Genomic DNA, 20260 nt, shown 5'->3' on the forward strand with positions numbered 1-20260 from the left:
TTTTGAATGACAAAATGAGGTTATGGAATGGAGGAGATTGTCAGCAACTGTGTTTTATACCAATATTAATTGAGAGATTGGGATGCTTGTTTATTTAAATTATAAGGGATCCTCCTCATAACATACATAGAACACACAGACTGTCACTCTCATGCAACTCTAAATCACTGAAACAAATCAAGCAATGGATTCACTTGCAACTAAGGAAAAATGTACGAGTCAAGTCAATAATATAAGTCAAAATGAATTACATGTTTATTTGGTAATAATCTCACATAATTGTCATCATGAACACATTACCTATGCCTAAAGAGTAAAAGTATGCAATAATTCCATTCGCAGCCATCATTGGTAAATATGTACAGTATGTCACAGTGCAACGTCATATGTGCAGCTGACAATTCATACTTTCTCAATTTGCAGGGCTCAAGCTTTTGAGTCAGTGAGTCAGAGTTAGTGACACTGCCAGTGTTGTTCAGTGGATAGGGAAGCATTGCACACACAGCTAGCCTACGTAGTCCATTCCTCTGCAGAGTTTCATGCAAGAAATGGTCTGTGGAAATATTCTGTGAAAACAAAATGGCCTATAAAGAAATACTCTATAACGGAACCAAACCTGACAAATGAACTTCCTCTGCAGGATCAATACAGGTCAAGGAATAAGAATATGCCTCATCAATGATCATACATACATGGTGTTAAAGGTTCAATTATGAAGATAATCTAGTGGGGATGAAAATATGTTTCACTGATATGAATTTCACTGATCAAGTCTTTTATGGGGAAAAAACACACCAACTATCGCCAAAGGTACAGAAACAACTTTCATTTGGGTTTCCTTTCTCCATTATTTACATAATATCACAAGGTACAGTAGGCCTATTATGAGGTAGTGTCCATCATTTGGCCAAACACTATGAGGTACAGAATAGTAGGGGGAAGATTCTTATCAAATATCAAAACAAAACAAAAAGTGGGTGTTTCATTTATTGGGATGGAATAGAGAAATTTGAATTATAATAGGTAAAGTAATGGGGGGAGGAGATAATGATCAGGGTTAATGGGGGCGTGGGTATCGTTTCCTACTTGGCATCATCAAAAAACATATCAGTTGCATCACAGAATTTGACCATTAATATATCAAAGGTAAGTGCGTATGTCTCAATCTGATGCTGATAATCTGGTACATGCCTTCAACAGGTTAGATTACTGTAATGCCCTCTTTTCTAGATGATCTAAAATAAAAACAGTTTAAGACTCCTGCTCATCCAAAATTCTGCAGCCAAAGTGATCACCAGAACATTCAATACAAGTCAGTCTTTATATGTGTCATTATTTATTAAAGACGGCCGGGGTGCCATAGACATAGAAAAAGTAAAAAACTATGGCACCGCCTCTTTAAAAAGAAGACTTCTTCATACTACATTCAACTTTTGAGGTGTAACTTATCATGCTGTAGCAATGGCACTGGCAGTTCTACTTTCTGACAAGGTGAAAAGTGAGGAGGTAAACAGACAAAACATATACCGGTACATTAGTTGCACTTGTACTGTACAGTACATTGTATTTTATTTTTATTTATACATATATGCCTGTATAAGGAGATCCCTTATGTCATCAGTATATGCCCATATTTTGGAATTGGGTATATTGGTTGATCAGTTAATTACTTGCGCAAGCAAGTACTGCGATTGGCTGGGTATGTACAGTACTGTATGTCGGTGTCCTCTCTTGTTTAAGTCCGTAGCTCAATCAGGGACCATCATCTCTGGCAACGTCATCACAATGAGGGACCAGTATTCCTGGTGATGCCAGTGGTGATGTCATTGGCATCGCCATTGCAGCGCACACCTCATGGCACGCTCTGCTTGCGCACAAGAAGGCCATATACTGTATGGCCTATTTGTGCAGGGCCTACTTGTGTGCATGGCCTACTTGTGCGCTAGGCGCAAGTTGCTACCTCGACGGGGTGCATTTCTAATTTTAATATAGGATGGTATGTATCACTTGCCAATAGCTACTGTTGACATACCATCAATAATGAACTAAATAGATATACACCGTCAAAAATGACTGTCGGAAGACAGGCCACAGCAGTGTCTTCTGGGCTCACAGGACGGGTTTAAAACCCATTTAGGCCTAGAAATGATTGAATGCTTTAACCAGTGAAAAATAGCAGATATACAAGCTCACAGCGTGGCACCGAGTGCCGCGCTGCGAGCTTGTAGATCTGCTATTTTTGAAAAAGTCGTGAAAATGTGTGCAAATCTTTGAATATATGTATTTTCAAAGCGAACGTTTGTAACTCACATTTTGCTTCTGGGTGGTCCCTGGAACTAAATATTTTGAGATGGGGGTCCATGGCCAAATAAATATAATTTTGGGGGTCCTTCACATGAAAAGGTTTGAGAACCACTGACATAGTAGTCTCTCAAGAACAGACTAACTGAGCTCCAGTTAAGTGAAAAGGACCTTTTCTTTGACGATGGCTGGCCAGATTACTGACATAGAAACATAGGTTTTTTCCAAAAATCTTAGGATTCAAAAGACACTTATAGAATCGGGTCAAAATTCAAATTTTCACGATAAAAAAAAAATAGCAGATCTACAAGCTTGCGTGCCGCGCTGTGAGCTTGTATATCTGCTATTTTTCAATATTTAAAGCATAAAATATTGCGTCATAATGTGTTCAGGCCTAAATGGGTTAAGGCTGGTAGTGTCAAACTGAACAACATCAGGGTTAAAGGTAGAAGAGGTGGTCATCCAGGCGTACTGGCAGGGAGCTGGAACACGGACGATGCCCTGAAAGACAACACAGGGAAACGTTATATGTTGGTAAGATTCTTGTGTCATCACTGTCGGGTGGAAACCTTTTATGACCAAAACTTCTGTAAGTAGAAAGGCACTTATACTCATTTGAGATATTCTTTGTTCACAAGAGCGTGTGACTAAATACCGTAACTACATTGGCTCCATTTGAACACAGGTGTTCTATGTACCAAAAGATTATAATTATTTTGATCTCCAATTCAACAAAAGGTTGAAAGAGATACCGGCAGTCTATGGTTTATGTAGTTTCAATTTACAGATTATGTATTTATTTATTATTATACTGTTTAGCTGGACTTGCCTCTGTCTGAGATGAGCTCATGAACACGACAACGTTGCAGTGTCGACTCCAGGTAGCCTTCACGTGCCGAGCCTTCTTCTACAAGTTGCTGGGCCCAGTCATTAAGGAGCAAAGAATGCACACCTTTTTGTACAACCCCTCTGCCATGCGGCTATCTTCACCTGGCAAGAGAATGATTGAATTAAAATGTATTTTGTGGCAATGCCATTGCTGCATATATACAGTTACACACATACAGTAGTTAGTAACACATACCTTTAGTACAGTGGTTCCCAAACGTTTTAGCTTGAGAACCAAAAGAGAAATTAGACGTTTGCCCGGGACCCAAACTAGAGAAAATAGCTGATCTACAAGCTCACAACGCTACAACCTCACACGTGTCGCAGTGTTGTGAGCTTGTAGATCAGTTATTTTCACTAATTCTTAAACATTTCTTTTCTTCATATTTATGGAATTTATTAGATTTGCCAGTGCTCTGTTTCTATCTAGACACCTCGTACAAACCAAAGCATGAGAGAAACCAACTAGTTTCCATGTTTAATTCTTGTGTTTTGCTCAGACACCCACACTTTGCAAGGCAGGAAGCGGGAGCATACACAGCAGTTTAGGGCTGTAACTGGACTTAATTATTTTATGTCATTAATACATTTTAAATATGCAGCATTTATATGACCAATTCACCCGATACAGTACTTGATACTAAACTGTAATTTGCCTTCTTGCTTCACTGTTCACTGCACACTAATCTGTGTGTAATGGTGAGAAGACAAGGGATAGTTGAAACAATGACAAAATGTTTGAATTTCATAGTTATATTATTTAAAATCTAAAACAAGGATTTAGGTTATGCTTTAATTGTAGAGCGTGCAGCCCTACATATGAAATGAGGATTAAGGCATTAGGCTACACTGTGCTACAATACTTCAGTGTCACAGATATCCCTGATATTAATACAGGGATATTACACATGACTAGTCATACAGATGGAAGAACCAATGGAGTCCAGTCAACTTCAAAAGGATCATAAATCTGGTCATTTGAAAGAGGTTAAACCAATCATTTGACCAGGATATGCTCTGACTGCCTCTGATCTAAGATCTTACAAGGAAGTTTGCGCGACAAGTTTACTGCATTGCAACCAGGTGGTTTATAGTGACACAGTGCTGTGTGCCTTTATATGCTCAAGCAAGTAGCAACATACTGCCCAAAGTTACAAAGTAATGGAACAACTGCCATTATCTGTGTACCTTTGTGGTGAGGGTGGTTCAGGTTGAACAGTGCAGATCTCTCCTTTTTCCAGTTCTTCCCGTCTTCCTCCAGTTCATGTTGACTGAGCGCAATGTTCAGGCCACTGGACAGATGTGCCGAAAAGCTCCTCTCGAACCACAGCTGCTGCAGGAACACGTAGAGTGTGATGGTCCCCACGAGGAAGGTCAGGAAACCCACGTAAAAGAAGAACTTGGATCCCAAGGCCTTCATGCTGGACCACTATAGAAATTGTGGATAAAAGACCATTTCTTTAGCAGTGAAACATCCCAGAAGGAAAGGATTTTGCTGCAGAGATTCAACAGTGACTGTGGTTTTGCTATACTCCACACCAATAATGATGCCTTATTTTAGTGTTTAGCAATAGTATTCATGTAAAAAGGATATTTGCTTTCATGTGTACATTTACCAGGTGCTCTAAATGGATGAAAACATTCTATGGCCTATGACCTAGAATCGGAGTTATATAATGTAGATCACCGAAGAATAAATTGATCTGCAAAAAGAATTGCATTGAATGTGGCCTGACACATCTTGTCATTATACGCCCCATGTCCAAGTATCTGTACATAATAAAGTCCTTTTCAATAGGTACACATTCTTTTATACAACATAGTAATAGGTGTGTAATGTATGAGAATTCTCTCAATGTTACGGAGGAGCTGCAACTCATCTTCATCTATTTATATAGCACGTTTAAAAACAATAGCAGTTGACCCAAAGTGCATCCCAAGAGACAATAGCAACATATAGGCCGTAGTAGTCCATTTACAAAGCAATAGGTTTAGGTGCACTCTGCACTCTGCATGTAGGACAATGTTTAGCATAAATGTGAATAATGCTAGTGGTGTCACTCCATTCGTCACAACCATTTCCATGTGGGCCTGTATTACATTTCTGCAGATACCCCTTCTCAACTGATGAGCTGCAGCTGTAGTACACTGATTTTAACACTAGATGGTACTGTCTTACCATGGTGGATTTCTGTTCACACAGAGAATCTGATTGTTTATGGTCAATACTTCAGAACAGGAAACTGAAACAACCACTATTAGATTCACCAGACAGTTACCATTATATAGCTTACTGTTTAAATGGTGAATTTATCATCAAGACATTAGGTTGCTGCTCTTAATTAATTCAAATCCAAAACAAATTTGTAGTATATACAATGAAGATCAATGATTTACCTTTTTGGTCCAGGTCAAATAAAAGTTGAAAACTACTATTTGTCTAAATGATGAATTTGTATCCACAAATAATGTTTGTATTATGTCATGGCCTGGAGTTTAGTTAGACATGGGGGGCTATAGAGAATAGCACACCATGCATTCTTCAACTACAAGCACAAAAGAACAGCTCAGCCTGAAAAAAAAAAACACTTCCATGTAATGTATTCATTCTATTGTGACTTCTTCAAGATATAGGATAACATTTAGGTCCATAGCAAAAACAGCCTCTTCATTTGACCTCTATTAACTGTTCACCATTGATGTCAAGAGGTCAATGTGCAAAATGCCTGGTATATACCCCATATATACTTGTTTGGTTCTGCATGTTGAGTGCAGTAGACTCACATTTTTAAAACCTCTGACGGTTTTCCAGACACAGTGTTGTCAAAACCTGCTGCAGTCTCTGTCAGATGAGGTCTGGGATCTTCTCCTTCCTTCTCATATACACAGCCAACACAAGACCCTGAGAAACTGTTAACAGTTAATAGATAACATAGAATAGATGATATATTGCAGAGCTCATCCAAAACTCTGCACCTCGGCCAAAAAAGAAGCAAGAGGAGAGAGCACCTGTTTTAGCTGAACTCACTGAGCCAAGCCATTGTCAACAAACACATGACGAATGACGATAGATGTAGGAGCGGTGAGCTCCTTAAAGGAGCACTGCTCAAAAAAGAAAGAAAGAAAAAAGGAACCTGCTGAAAATGGCACATTTGAATGCTTCCATAAAAATGCCTCTCCGTTTAGACCTTTTATTATTAAGAAGAAAGAAAAAGAAAACAATCACCTTTAAAGATGTGTTTTGTCTGAGCAGAATGATTCAAGGTCAAAGAGCCTTGTGGCTTTTTAGTGGTTCTCAAAGTGGGGTTCCAGGACTTTTAGGTCCTGTGAAGTCATAGGTGTGTGAATTAAAATGTATCAGCGCAGCATTTCTTGTGAACGCTGCCAGCAGGACAAGGATCCAAATCCCAATTGAACAACACTCATTTTAGCAACACAAAAAAGCCCCAGTATCTCCAGCTCTGACTAGGGTGACCAGATGTCCCCCTTTGCGAGGGACAGTCCCATGACTTTCCATGTTCCATGACTTTTCAGGCGTCCCCCAAATTGAGACTCTGTCCCACATTGTGACTGGCAGGTGTTGATATAGGTGCGCTGAATGTTTCTGAAGCTCTTAAAGTGAGCTCACAGCAAGCTAGACTGGACCATACTGGACTACTGGAATACATTATAGGGCAGAGTATTCCATTGTAATGGAAATCTCTCTCATTGTCTCTTTTCCCTGCAAGATATGTTTTTAAGCCTGTTAATAAAATAACATGAGAAATATCCCCTATAGGGGGGTAAATAACAAATGAATAGGCAGTATTAGGCCTATGGTCGAATATGACATAAAATATTAGCAACTTAAGTAATAATTTGCTATTAACCCCCCGCCCGCCCGTCCCACATTGTCCCACACAAGTGGTACTTCTATCCCTCAAATGAACAGTTTGGATCTGGTCACCCTTGCTCTGACATGCAACACTTAACATCTCTTCTAGCCATCAATAACTGCTACAACAACAATTACCCCAGTCTAGTCCAAACTCATTTGGACTGAATACCTGCAGCTTGGCACCATCGTCGCAGAGCACTGGAATGTTCTTGAGCAGACTCCTTCAGATGGCCACGCCATTAGGGGCAACACTCATGCCTCCTCCTGTCAGTGGGCGCTTCAAGTTGTAGATGTCTCCCATGGGTAGGACTCCTGGGAATAACATGTTTTATATTTGATTTATACTAGTGTCACAAAGATAAACATAGAGAGAAAGACAAAGAGAGAGAATTGAGAAACCACAAACTGGTCAGCCAGTCAGTGACAGGGATACATATGAGTCAGAGCATGCAGGGCACATTGGCTTCTTTGATTTGGAAGTATTAATTATTGACCAATTAACATGACTGACTTGACAGTTCTGCATGCCCTAAATCAAGCTTACAGGAGCACAGAAATGTGATGATGCAGCTGTGATACTTAAGATGAATGGCTGAACCAACTAAAATAGTATACACCTAGTATAGTAATTACTCCAACGCCTGTGCGTGCAACAGCACAGCAGCATCCAGGGGTTAAAGCCTAAATAAATTCCAAGACTGAAATATATTTTCGTTTGGATGTATGGGCTGTCAAGGGTTGGTGTTGCAACTCTAGATTAAACATATTAATGTTGCGGCCAAGCTTATCAAATGTTTTATTTGCAAGGATAACTCAAACTCAAGGCTACCGTATATATTTATGCTATCATCAAAGTCTCTATTTATGCGCTTCTAGTAATACGGTACACTCATTTTGCACGTTTACAATAATGTCCGCTACAAACCAACTTGGTGTGTTTGTTTCATAAATATCCGCCCTAGACATGTTATGAGCTAATTTCTGTCAAGAAATTCAAGGCAGGTGATAATATCTTCTAAGTGTTGAACTTTAGAAGTGCTCGTCTTCAATGACGCAACGTCCCACGGCCTCCTGCATTATGTGAGGTTTAGAAACAGGTGGTACACAAGCGAAGAAAGTAGCTCATAATGTCTACGGTGTATTTTTATGAAACAAACACTTTGCAGCTAGAAAGAGGATAATTCAAGCTTTCCATATAGTCGCAATGTTGCAAGTTTTACGTCGTTTAATACAACCAGATAGTAAAACATCTTAAAAAAATGTACTGTTGCAATTTGTGACCCCTGCTTGTAGTTCTGCGATTTTCAATTAAAAGGTTAAAGTGGTTAAACGTTCCTGGGGACCCTCTGTAACCCCTTCAAGGATTCCTGGGGGAGCATTATGTTGCACCCCTGGCGGTTAACAGGCCCCCGATTTGAGTGTACAGCAGTGGTTCCTTGGGGTCCTTATGCGAGTTCCAGTGTGTACCAGCTAAAAATGACAGTTAGGAACCAAATGAATCCTTATGGGTATGTTACGTCGTATGTAATGTAACTCAGTGAGTACAAATGGAACCAAAATTTGGTTCCATTTGTAAAATTCATGTTAATTTAACTCAGTGTACTTAGGGACCATTTTCCATTTAATGGCAAATGGTCCCTAAGTACACAGAGTTAAATTAACATGAATTTTACAATATGGGGTCCCAGAGATAGTACCATTAGATGTGGGTCCCGTAGCCTAATACATATCAAACTGGGGGTCCAACAGAACACACTGCTAATAGAGCCATAAAATTATCAAAACCTTGTATCTTCAAATAGGGGGTCCTTGATATGAAAAGGTTTGTGAACCAGTGGCGCACAGTGTACTCACCTCAACACCCAGAACTGGCGCAAGCTCATGAGGAATCAGGGCCCGAACAAGTCCGTCTTCTGTGGAAGACACATAATTGGTATATTTAAGGTGCTATGTCATGAACATTGCCTGTTGTTTGGTTGGCGCTAACGATTGATTGAAGTATTTATTAGAATATTGCACAGGGAGTACATTTTGAATTCCATACTTTTACGTGTAAACAGAGTATTTCTATATTGCAGTATTAATACTTTTACTTAAGTAAAACATTTTAGTACTTTTCCCACCACTGATCATATATAATAAGTGATCTTTATTCACATGGCACAAATTATGTCATCGGCTAGACTCCATATCAAAGCCATATCAAATTGTGCCCTAGTAGTTACGGAGTCATATATCTTTGCATATTGTTACACTATATACTGTACCATCTACACAAAAAAAAAACAATAAAATGTTTTGTGTTGTAACTGCCTCCTTATCTGAATTTCCCCTGCAGTCCTGTGGGATCAATAAAGTTCTGTCTGCCTCTGAGGTACTAATTTACTGGGATATTTACATTATAGGAGGATACTTCTTCTCCACTACACCTCAGAGGCAAATATTGTACTTTTTAAAACACTACAATTACTTGGCAGAATTAGTTAATCATTATTTAGATTAATACAAATCCCATAGCCCGAACAGACATCAAGCTTGGTCTATGTTTTTTACATTGTCTTAACTCTGGCAAATATGCTGTTTGTCAGCCCCAATTCAAAACCTTTAAGGCTAGCTTTTACCTCTGAGTAAAGTGCATTTAAAAGAATATAATGGTAATAAGCACAGAAACCTATTGTAGTAATAAACAGCCTAAAATATTTGTATTTTGTTATTTAATCTCAGACGTATGCCTAATTCTAAGGTTTGGATAACTGATACTTCAGACATTAACGCCATTTTCATTTAGAGAAAAGTGTCACAACTGCTGAAACCCTTTGCTCAACAGAGAAAGTTGCTCAACATTAGAAAGCTGCAAATACAAAAACATATTTTAATGAGTCACTGAATTAAAGAATGAATTATTATTTACATAGATATTTACAACATTAAATAAGTATTTAAAAATACAGATAGATATATACAAAATTCTAATGGATTCAAATTCAAATTACATTTTGCTAGCTTGCTACACAATTTGGTCACATTATTAATCCAAGTAATTCAAACACAGTGGTCTTCATGGAAAATGTAGACATGGTTCATCTTTTCCAGCCAGGCAGAAAGGCTCGTCACTGCAGGTGATTGCAGTTCATCGAGGCAGGAGATCTTCATCAGCGTGCTCTCTGAATACTTGCTCCAGACAGTCTGGAAGCCTTTTCTCCTCTCGTTGGCAGCAACTACATTCTTACAGATGTGCTGCATGATGGGCGTTAGGTGATTCTCATCGTAAGTGGTGTAGTACTGCGCAGTGCGAGTCCAGGGCAGGCCATCCAGCAGCATCTGGGAGAGGCAGAGGGAGGCAGCAGAGATCTCAGAGGGCCAGTAGTGAACCATGTCAACTCTATCAGATACGTGGCCAGCGTGTGCATCTTCAGAGTAGAGTTTGCAACCTTGGAAGCTCTCCTGAGGAAGTGCAACGGCAGCGGGCATCCCAGTTCAAAGTTCAGGGCCCTCAGCATCACCTTCTCCATGTTTCTAATCTGAGCAGGCGTGCATGCGTTGTCTGTGACGCAGGCAAAGTGCTGGACCTTTGGCGCGCCTCTTCTATTCGCCTCATACTTTGAGGCCAGCAGCATGGCAGTGACACCAACAAGCTTCTTTGGTGAAACTGGCTGAACTTGCATAAAACGATCCAAGATGGCAACTGTGAGATACAGGGTCTCCTCAAGCAGCTGGAAGCTGGAATGAACCTTGATCAGCCAGTCGATTAGCAGGGCTCGCATGCGTGGTGTTGTCGTACTCGTAGCCCTCCATGTACCCGTGTTGCACAGCCTGCTGTAGCTCTAGTAGATCCATTAGGTATGCATATATGTCTTTCACATATTCAGAGCATAGCTCTGGCATGTCTGAGTCCCCTGCATCAATGTCCACCTGTGCAGGTTGTTCTGGAACAGTGAAGGGAGCAACCTGTGTTGTGTAGTTTCGGTTGAAGGTTTGTATTTTCTTCTGGACGCCGCAGACCTCGTACACACCTTCCTCCGCACCCGGAGCTCTGCATTGTGGCTAGCAGCTCCTGTGTCTACATTGGTCGTGCACTTCTTACCTGACACTGTCAGCTTGTTGGCAAAGTCGGAAAGCTCTCCGAGTGCATGATCTCTCTCTGGACAGCGTTTGTTGGCCTTCCTCTCCATGTGTGCACTGTGCAGGGTTCTTCTCCACTGTGTGGCGCTGAATTCCAGAGGAAAAAGGCGAATAAATCGTGTGAACGGCTAAATGACGCTCTGCTTCTTCAAACAGTTCAACGAAACGAGCAGTTGGCCACAGTTTGACAGTGTTTAAAACGTGAAACGAGAGTTTGCGGCAGGAGAATGAAACATGCAGCTGCTCTGTTCAACGGTCAAAACACTGAGTGAGTGAAGCACGCGCTGCTTGCTTGTTTATGTTGACGTCACACAACGTTAGCTTAAACATGTATTACCCCCTCAAAATGTAAATCGAGAAAACTGAATTAAGAATAACGGCCTAAAGTCTGTTATTCATGTGGTTCATATGGTTATTATCATTGAAAAGCCAACTAACAGACTCACCAAGTCACCAGACATTTTCACGTGTTTTGTTTACTTCAACTTGTTGGCAGCTGGGTAAACTCTTAAAGGGACAGTGGTATCTAATTAGAATTGTGACTTTAAATAATCCTATTATAAAGTTAAGTCAGAACCTAAAATGAAAGAAAAAAAAAAGTAACCTAGTTTTGATGGTGGAAAGAAATGTCAAGTTGAGTCACCCAAAAAAAAAACATTTCCCAGGTTTTCCTGGTTGGAACTTCAGGTAACCGTTGTGAGAGGACAATGGGACTGATAGAATGAAATGTGATCCATGGCCCAGGAACTGCCATCTATGAATGGAATCCGCACTAATGGCAGTCACAGCCTGGTGATTAGTGGAGAAGGAGAAAGGAGTGAGTAAAGAAGAGTGTGTCAGTCTATACTCAGCCTGAACAGTCGCCGGTGAGAGAATCCCAGTTCCATGGGCCCTGCTCCCACAGCTTGTACTGTTGCCCTGCGCCATGCCGGGGATGAGCTGAGCTCCTCATCTTCTTCAGGCGCTGGCCTCAGGTCTTTCAGGACGTGACTGAGAACACAGCCTGCTCGAAGTGCTCCATGCATTGCTCACGTCCATCCTAGATGAGAATGTCTCCTCCGGAGGCCGCTGCAAGGAAGTTGACTAGAGGCACAGTGCTGTCGGTGTATGTGCTGGCTGGACAGATGGCCATGCACTGCCATGAGAGGGGCATGGTGAAGGTCCTGCCCCAGCTGAAGGAGTGCTTGGGAACCTATGTGGAGAGGGTGATCTTCCCTGGCCCCTGACATACGAGATAAGGGTGGATGGGTAAGTATTCACACACTGGGATATAAGTATACATTTTGGTACAGTATAGACCTTACGGGAGCGTTTTTCACTTATCTGTAAGATGAAGTTGATCCGCTCTGTATAGGAATTGGGTTTAGAGTTTACAAAGAACTTGTGGAAGAAAATGTCTTAATCAATCTTGCCGCCTGGTGGCCATAATAGTACTGTAGTAATATTTAATAGTATAAAATCAGTTTGACCACTTAAAGGAGCTATAGTCAACTAAAAAAAAACGGATGATAAAATAAAAATAATATTTCGAAAATATTATATAAAAAAATAAGCTTCATACATGTGTATACATGTTTCTATTAAAAAATTATAACAAAAAGCATAAAATAATGATAAAATAAATCATTTTGGCCATTGTCGGGCCGACACTTTGTTTACATTCTAGTCTATTCTTTGATAGTGACTAGGATGTAAACAAAGTGTTGGCCCGACAATGGCCTAAATGATTATTTTATCATTATTTTACGCTTTTTGTGGTAATTTTTCAACAGAGACACATGTATGAAGCTTATTTTTTTATAAAATATTTTCGAAACATTATTTTTATTTCAGCGTCCGTTTTTCAAGAAAAAGTTGACTATAGCTCCTTTGAAAATAACCAATCTATGTTGTGAGCTTGTAGTTTTGCCATTTTCAAAAAATCTTGACAATGTGTCAATTGATTAATTTGCTGGGGCCCCTTGAAATCTCTTCAAGGACCCCTGGGGGTCCCCAGACCCCACACAGGCACAGAGACACTGAATTAAATAAATAACACAAACTTGTCCTCCAAAGAGAGACAATTTGTTGTTACATATTGATGAATTATAAACACTACTGTAGCTGAATCCCCTTCTGAAGGCATGTCAAGTCACCTTTGGATAGCATGCTTAGAAATAACAGGAGTTGGTAGGCCAAGTCAATTGACTTTAGTTTTCTCCACATATAGAACGCTAAACAATATGCTATCAAAACTAATCTGCACGAACAATACCAGGCACATAGGTAAACAATGAACCTAGCATCTGTTTAAATAACCTGCTATCTAAATTACATTCTTAACATTATCAAGAAAAAAAGGAAGCCTAAGTAACAAAAACATGAGAACCGAATGACCAAGATATTTCTGGATGGTAGCCATCAGCAGACAGCTAGTGGTATGAAGGGGTACTTCACTGGTAGTGGAAAAGGGCAATAGGAAAAGGGTAACAGGAAAACTTGACCCAAACTCGTTTCCCAATGAGTCTGTGGCCTTAGATGCAGAATAGACCAAAATCAAATCTTTGCTTCTGGGGGTCCCTGGAACAATATATTTTGCGATGGGAGTCTGTGGCCAAATACATATCATTCTGGGGGTCCTTGACATGACAACGTTTGAGAAACACTGATGGTATAAACTTTTTTTTTTTCCCCCAGGAAATTGCTAGGATTTAGAATACATTTTTGTAGAATGTGCCTAACATTGGTTAAGGACCCCCAAAATGTGTTTTTGGCCACATCTCAAAATATTTTGTTCCACGGATGGACCCCTATTGCAAAATATTTTGTTCCAGGGACCCCCAGAAGCAAAGATTTGATTTTAGTCTATTCTACAGTACAGTAGTCAAGTTTTGAGATGACGGATTCCTGGATAAGCAGCTCTGGCCAACCAGTCTGGTGCTGGAGTAAAACTAAAAAAATACGGTAATAGAAATTGTCTTACTGCAACGTAAATAAAATCGGCTAAAAATGCATTCTGATGTTCAATCCACAAAAACAAAACCCGAACCCAAATGGACACGCGAAAAAAGGACCCAGACTAGGGTGACCAGACGTCCCAGTTTACCCGGGACAGTCCCGTTTTCAAGCTGCGTGTCCCAGTGTCCCGACAAATATCTCTAAAACACTAATATGTCCCGGTTTTCAACATTCACTGCAAAATTGTCCCGGTTTTCGCCAGAAATAAAATAATAGTAGCTGTTTTTAGTGGTTGCATAGACATTTATCATGTTCTTTTCACGAAAACATGCTCACCTAACCAATCAGAAAACATGAACAAATTCATTGCGTGTCTGAATTCAACACTGAGGCTTTTTGTCAATCACTCACTGCCTGCATGCAACCCTGCGGTGCATGTGAGCGCGTGCACAAACGTTAGAGAATGGGCACGCGCGTGCGCGGTAACGTGCGCATTGCTTTGAGGGTCCCAGTTTTAGGCAACAGTGGTTTGCGTCCCGGTTTGAGCGGCTGAAAATATGGTCACCCTAACCCAGACCCAATTGGACCCGTCTATTATTTGGAAAATGGGAACCGATACCCAGAGAGACCCGTGAAAATAGGACCCGTCTATTGTTTGGAAATGGGAACCGATACCCATGCAGATCCGAGACATGAGAGAGCCGACCCGGGAAGCACCGAGAGGTCAATGATACCCGTAAAAAACATTTATTAAGAGTGTATATTGTCATTAAATGGGACCTTTTCTTTCTTACCTACATGTAGACGGTAGCCCGTTGCTTGATGATGCACGCCCCTGGTCATCAATGCATTATTCCCAAAGTAGACCAGTTTGTTAATAAAAATAAATCCACGACGTTCTCTATGGTGTGTAATCTTTCATCTTCTTAGCCATTTATAACGCTAAGCCACTGTTAATTTATGTCGCAGGCTCGCAGAGCATATTGTCAAATCGGCTGAGTTCCTAACTTCTGGCTTGAACTTTGACTCAGCAGAATGATGTCATCAACATGTCACGGTGATGAGCGATCCAAACGTTTAGTGCCATCTAGTGTCAATATTTATGTTTGCACCCAGAAAATGACCAATATTTACTGCTGTGACAGGGTTGAGTATGAACATGGCTTGCCATTTCTCTTCAATTTGGCATAATTACAATTCATCAGGGGACAGTCTAGTTCAATAACATATTTTACTTAAATAAGCACAAATACAAAAATCAGCACCAATACAGGACCCCAAGGCAAGCCCATATAGGGCTATTTAGATGGCTTTAGAATTCCATCCATGGTGCATTTTTTGTGGTAGAGATAATGGCACAAGTTGATCAAAATAATAATTCTTCTACATTCTCTAAGTGTGTAGACTTCCTGTAAATTAAGCAATGCAGATATTTAACAATAATTTAACTATTGAGAGAGCAATGAAACCAAAGAGACCCTTACGGGTCTATTTGGTTTGATTTTACTCTCACAAGTTAAAGATCTAAGGGTCCACTGCTCCACTCCACTATTTAGCATCAAAGATCATACCACTGTTGCACTGTACCATTTTCAAACTGTATGGAAAAAGTCATCAATCATAAAATAAACAAGTGGCCAACAGAAACAGGCACGAAAATAAAATAAAATGTCGGCTAGCAAATAAATGCAAAATAAAATTAAGGCCCTTAGTGCACTGCCATATTCAGTAAACATTTTTTCAAGTTTCACTTCAATGATCTGAAATAGATTTTCAACCTTAAGTAATCTGAATTTGAACAGACAGATTTTCAACCTTAAGTAAAATAGAGGTAGGCAAGGTAAGGTAGGCAAGTAAAATAGAGGTAGGTAAGAAGTCCTTTATTTTCTAGCAGCATGTTGGCAACAGCTTGGTGTGTCCAGGTAAACAGAACTGACTGTTCCAACGCAGTGTCCTCCTGTCCGGTGTCTCTGACTGGCATCCTGCTGAGACAGAAAATGGATTGTTTTATTAGGATGCTCTAGATGGCACATTAAAGACAGCAAACACACAAATCATCAATTACATACTACCACCACATCACAGCAACATGAAAGAAAATTAATTTATTACCAATGTCTTATATACTGTAGCTAAGTAGACAATAACTTACCCTATCACATGTTGCTGTTGAGGAAAAGCAAAGCGTTGACACTGGATGACCCAAGCTGAGTGCGCCCCGATTTGCTGAAAGTCGATTCACAGCCAACACTGGTAGCTGGCATGCAAAGGATCTTCCTCGCCAGCCTGGCCATCTTTGGAAACGATTTAGCATTCTTCTTCCAGAAAGTTAAAACCGGTTCCTCCTAGATAGATAGATGGATAACTTTTATTATCCCAAAGGGGAAAATCAGTCGCCCGGAGGCAGCACACTGAGCACAGCAGTTTAAAGATATTTACAAGTTAAGGAGAAGTACAGTGTACACTACAGTAAAAGAGCAAGGTACACCAAAAAAGGGAACAAAGAATATATACATAAAGTGTCAAAAACAGTCAACGCTCATAAGTGTAACAGCCATACTTAAAAAAGCAAATAGCAATACTTAAAGCAGTAGTTCACCCCCAAAATGACTTTTCTTTCTATTGATTGGTCACGCCATGGAGACTAGAGTTCAATAATATTTTTAGTTTTTTGTCACATTCCTAAGACAAAAATGTGATAACAATAAATTTACCCCCATTCGTTCCGGATGGGGACCCGTTTCGAAACGGTCCCCATCCGGGAATCAATGGGGGTAAATTTACTCGAATCAAATTTTTGTCTTAGGAATGTGACAAAAAAAAAAAAAAAAACATTTTTTGGGGTGAACTACTCCTTTAAGCACAACATAATACCTTAACCTTGGCCTTGTCTCTGGCATCCGCTATTCACATCTTCATTCGCAAATAGCGGTCAACCTCATCATCAGAAGCTGGCTCTGGCTCTTCAAGGTCCTCCCACTGGCTGAATGATGGTGCTGCTGCTGGCCCGGGTTGGTCCTCCTCGGTCACTGTGGCCTGACTGGACTGACTGGCCTCCATCTCCTCTTCTTGGTCCTCTGGATCAGCTGGTGAAAAATTGGATAGTTCCACCCGTGCCAAGTCATATATATTCTAGCTGGCTAAACATTCGTAGCTGTTTGAATTTTGGCCACAGCATTGCAGCAAGTTTTGCATGGTCATGCACCTCAATACGCTCATCCAGAAGCTGTAGGCATCTTCTTTTCAGCACTTCGAGGGCAGTGGTGTCAGATGCTGTGGGTTGGCAGTGGCTCATGAGGGTGGTCTTCCACACTGCCACCAGATTGATTGTGGGATATGTGGATCCACTCAACTCCTCTGTTGCCTTTTTGAAAGGCTTTAAGAAATTGACCAACATCTGTAGAGTGTCTTTGGATGTGTGTCGCATCCGGTGCCATTCGCCCCTCTCCTGGAGAATGTTCATCACTTCATCGTAGGAGGACAGCACAGACTCCATCATGTCCAGTTTGGTGTTCCAACGCGTTTCACACTCCTGTTTAAGAGAGCGGGGCAGCATGAGTTGCAAGCCTGAGTGCTTGAAGAATGTGGTAAGGGACTTGCAGTCTTCCATTGCCAACCTGATTGACAGGGAAAAGCACATGACAGGAGGACAGTACAGTTAACTTCAGATATAATACCAAGGAAAGGGCCTATTTGGGGTGTTCCTTTTAGGTAGGGTGTTTAACTGTACTCCTTTTACCCTAATTTTACAGTACCGTTTGTACTCTGTGTAATAAAATATCAAAGATACAAGGTCTACTTTGTGTAATAAAATATCAAAGATACAAGGTCTACTAATAACCAGGCCGGGAACACATTTTAGTGTATTACAGTACATGTACAGTATGTAGCAACATATTTGTTTTTGTAGGGTAATTTTTGAATAATATTGTTTTTCAGAAAACTTAGGTCAGTCCTAAATGGGATGGGATAAGAATGCACATTGATTGGGGTTAATGTATGTTTTGTATAATTTATATCTGCATTTATAACTAAATGTTTCAAATTATAGAGTCAATATGTTCCTCCACAATATTTCCTCCCTCACTCCTCCAGGATGTAATGGAGTAGGCCATATTTTGGGTCAAACACAGGTGTTTCAATTGTTTGATTGGCATAGAACTAATGCTCTACTCCAGGGGTCTTCAACAGGGGGTCCGGGACCCCTAGGGGGTCCTCAGAGTTACCACAGGGGGTCCTCCAAATCTTTGTGTGATAGAAACCTTTTTTCTCAATTTTTTATATTAACCACTTGAACCCTAGCGTCCATATTCGGAGAACTTTAGCCAAAAATAGCCGATCTACAAGCTCACAACGCCTTGCGCTGCGAGGCGTTGTGAGCTTGTAGATCGGCTAATTTCGGCAAAGAGGTTTGGTGTAGAGGGGAAAAAGAGCAGACTAAGTACAGAGTGAAAGGTCAAGTTGTATTGACAGTTCAAGTGATTAAATATCTGAAAACACAAATTGACATGAATCCAAAACACACTGATGATTGTGCTGTCAAAAGATGAGACCAAATGGAATCTATGAACAGGTTGTGGGGGTCCCTGCTTCATCTCTCTCTCTCAACTAAGGGGTCCCTGCTTCATCTCTCTCTCTCTCAACGAAGGGGTCCCTGCTTCATCTCTCTCTCAACTAAGGGGTCCCTGCTTCATCTCTCTCTCAACTAAGGGGTCCTTGGCCTGAAAATGTTGAAGACCCTTGCTCTACTCCAACAGAACACCTGTGTAAGGCTGTGTTGACCCAAGAAATGGCCGCTCTAGAACTACATTTTGGCACACCCTATAGGCCTATGGATTCCATATAAAAGAAACAAAGAGGGATGTAAAAAGTCAGCCTGACAACGGCCAAAATGAAAAAGTTGACTATAGCTCCTTTAAGTAAATGTACTTAGTTACTTTACACCACGCGTTAGTTCTTCTAACACCGGAACATTTTTCATATGGGCCTTGTAAAGCCTCTAACATAGTCCAGGGTGAAGCTATTCACTTCAACTAGGCTTTGTTATGTATTTTTAGGTGATAGCTAGAAAACTACACCGCAGTGAAGTGAATAGCTCTTCACCCTGGTCTCTGATAGAGGCTTTAAGGAGCAAGAACCTGCGTAAAGGGCGTAGGGAGATGTTCCGAAAGGAGCTAGCTAAGCTAACAACATGACAAAGTTAAACTCACCAGCTGGGCCACGGGAGAACACACAAGACACAACGAACACAGTTAACGTTTATCTGGAAACACGATAGGAAAAAGTCATGTCAGACAAGCTATAAGCATTACTAAGTATTCACTATCCCATGCATGCACGACGCAACTTTAAAATCACAGCAGCGTTACTGATAGAGAGAGGGAGAATGTGTGTGTGTGTGTATGTACCGGTATATGTGCTGCGTGTGAGACGACTCAGACGAGAGAGAGGGAGAGACACACAAACAATGATTAAAATCACAGTAGCTTCCCTGTTTATAATGCATTCGCTTGAAACTTGCGTCTCACTGGTCGGAGGAGGAGAAAAAAAGGGTGGAGCGGGGAGGATTGACAGATGTAACAGGTCCGAAGACCTCTAGTCCTCCTGACACATCACTGGTCCTGACATGGGCTGTATTCGGCATCTGGAGGGAACAAACACAAAACATGACATTATGGTGGTGGAGTGTGGGTGATGCCACTAGTTCAGCTTCCTTGCAAAATGCATTATTTACAGCACAATAATGACTACAGTGAAAGGCCAGAGCTCCACTGGGGTCGTCGCGTTGCTCTGCGTCGTGACTGCTTCATTAACGCCGCCACGTTGACATCCGTCCGGCTCCACCGCAGTGGCTGTGAGTTATTCATTCGAAATGGCAATATCTCATTTCCAACACATGAAAATCACTTTCAAACAGGAATAAAACTATTTGTGACCGACTTGAATCTTCATGTTGTCACACAAACAGCAGAGCCAGAGAGCAACAATGCACAACTTACTTTGTTTTGTCATGATTATAGCCTGTTGTGTTTATACATAATTTTACCAAAGACCACTGTAATTACATAAAAAAATATTCTAGGATTTCTGGGACATCTAGTCACCCTTGTGAATGACGTAAATGGATAGGCAACA

The 20260-nt window shown here is 40.8% G+C and overlaps 2 protein-coding genes, 1 long non-coding RNA gene and 1 pseudogene across 7 annotated transcripts in view; 1 reads left to right on the forward strand and 3 right to left on the reverse strand.

The window, feature by feature from the left end:
- The window catches only part of LOC308296273 (RNA-binding protein Musashi homolog 1-like), a gene marked incomplete at both ends in the record, with an annotated part of 340664 nt that overhangs the window by 191880 nt on the left and 128524 nt on the right, over nucleotides 1-20260 (forward strand). The gene's annotated exons all lie outside the window — the stretch shown is intronic.
- LOC308296254 (glycoprotein-N-acetylgalactosamine 3-beta-galactosyltransferase 1-B-like) lies at nucleotides 264-15146 on the reverse strand. 4 transcript variants are annotated; one of them, XM_080739453.1, is made up of 8 exons: nucleotides 14920-15146; nucleotides 11151-12410; nucleotides 8921-8979; nucleotides 7236-7378; nucleotides 5974-6091; nucleotides 4378-4618; nucleotides 3131-3291; nucleotides 264-2802 (listed from the first exon to the last, which is right to left on the reverse strand). In XM_080739453.1, the coding sequence occupies exons 6-7, from the start codon at nucleotides 4607-4609 to the stop codon at nucleotides 3209-3211; spliced, it is 315 nt and encodes a 104-aa protein (XP_080595579.1). In that variant the 5' UTR covers nucleotides 4610-4618; nucleotides 5974-6091; nucleotides 7236-7378; nucleotides 8921-8979; nucleotides 11151-12410; nucleotides 14920-15146; the 3' UTR covers nucleotides 264-2802; nucleotides 3131-3208. The 4 variants fall into 4 exon arrangements, with proteins under 4 accessions (XP_080595579.1, XP_080595578.1, XP_080595581.1 ...); XM_080739452.1 differs by having other exon boundaries at nucleotides 5974-6099; XM_080739455.1 differs by having other exon boundaries at nucleotides 7202-7378.
- Nucleotides 8990-12213, reverse strand: LOC308295449 (G2/mitotic-specific cyclin-B2-like; annotated as a pseudogene). The gene is made up of 2 exons: nucleotides 12100-12213; nucleotides 8990-11110 (listed from the first exon to the last, which is right to left on the reverse strand). The product of its transcript is annotated as a G2/mitotic-specific cyclin-B2-like (transcript).
- LOC308295127 lies at nucleotides 15884-19914 on the reverse strand. The gene is made up of 4 exons (XR_013962553.1): nucleotides 19336-19914; nucleotides 17000-17742; nucleotides 16278-16470; nucleotides 15884-16107 (listed from the first exon to the last, which is right to left on the reverse strand). It is a non-coding gene; the product is annotated as an uncharacterized lncRNA (long non-coding RNA).

The sequence above is a fragment of the Nannobrachium achirus genome (genome assembly GCF_963921795.1).
Source record: "Nannobrachium achirus genome assembly, chromosome: 12".
NCBI lineage: Eukaryota > Metazoa > Chordata > Actinopteri > Myctophiformes > Myctophidae > Nannobrachium > Nannobrachium achirus.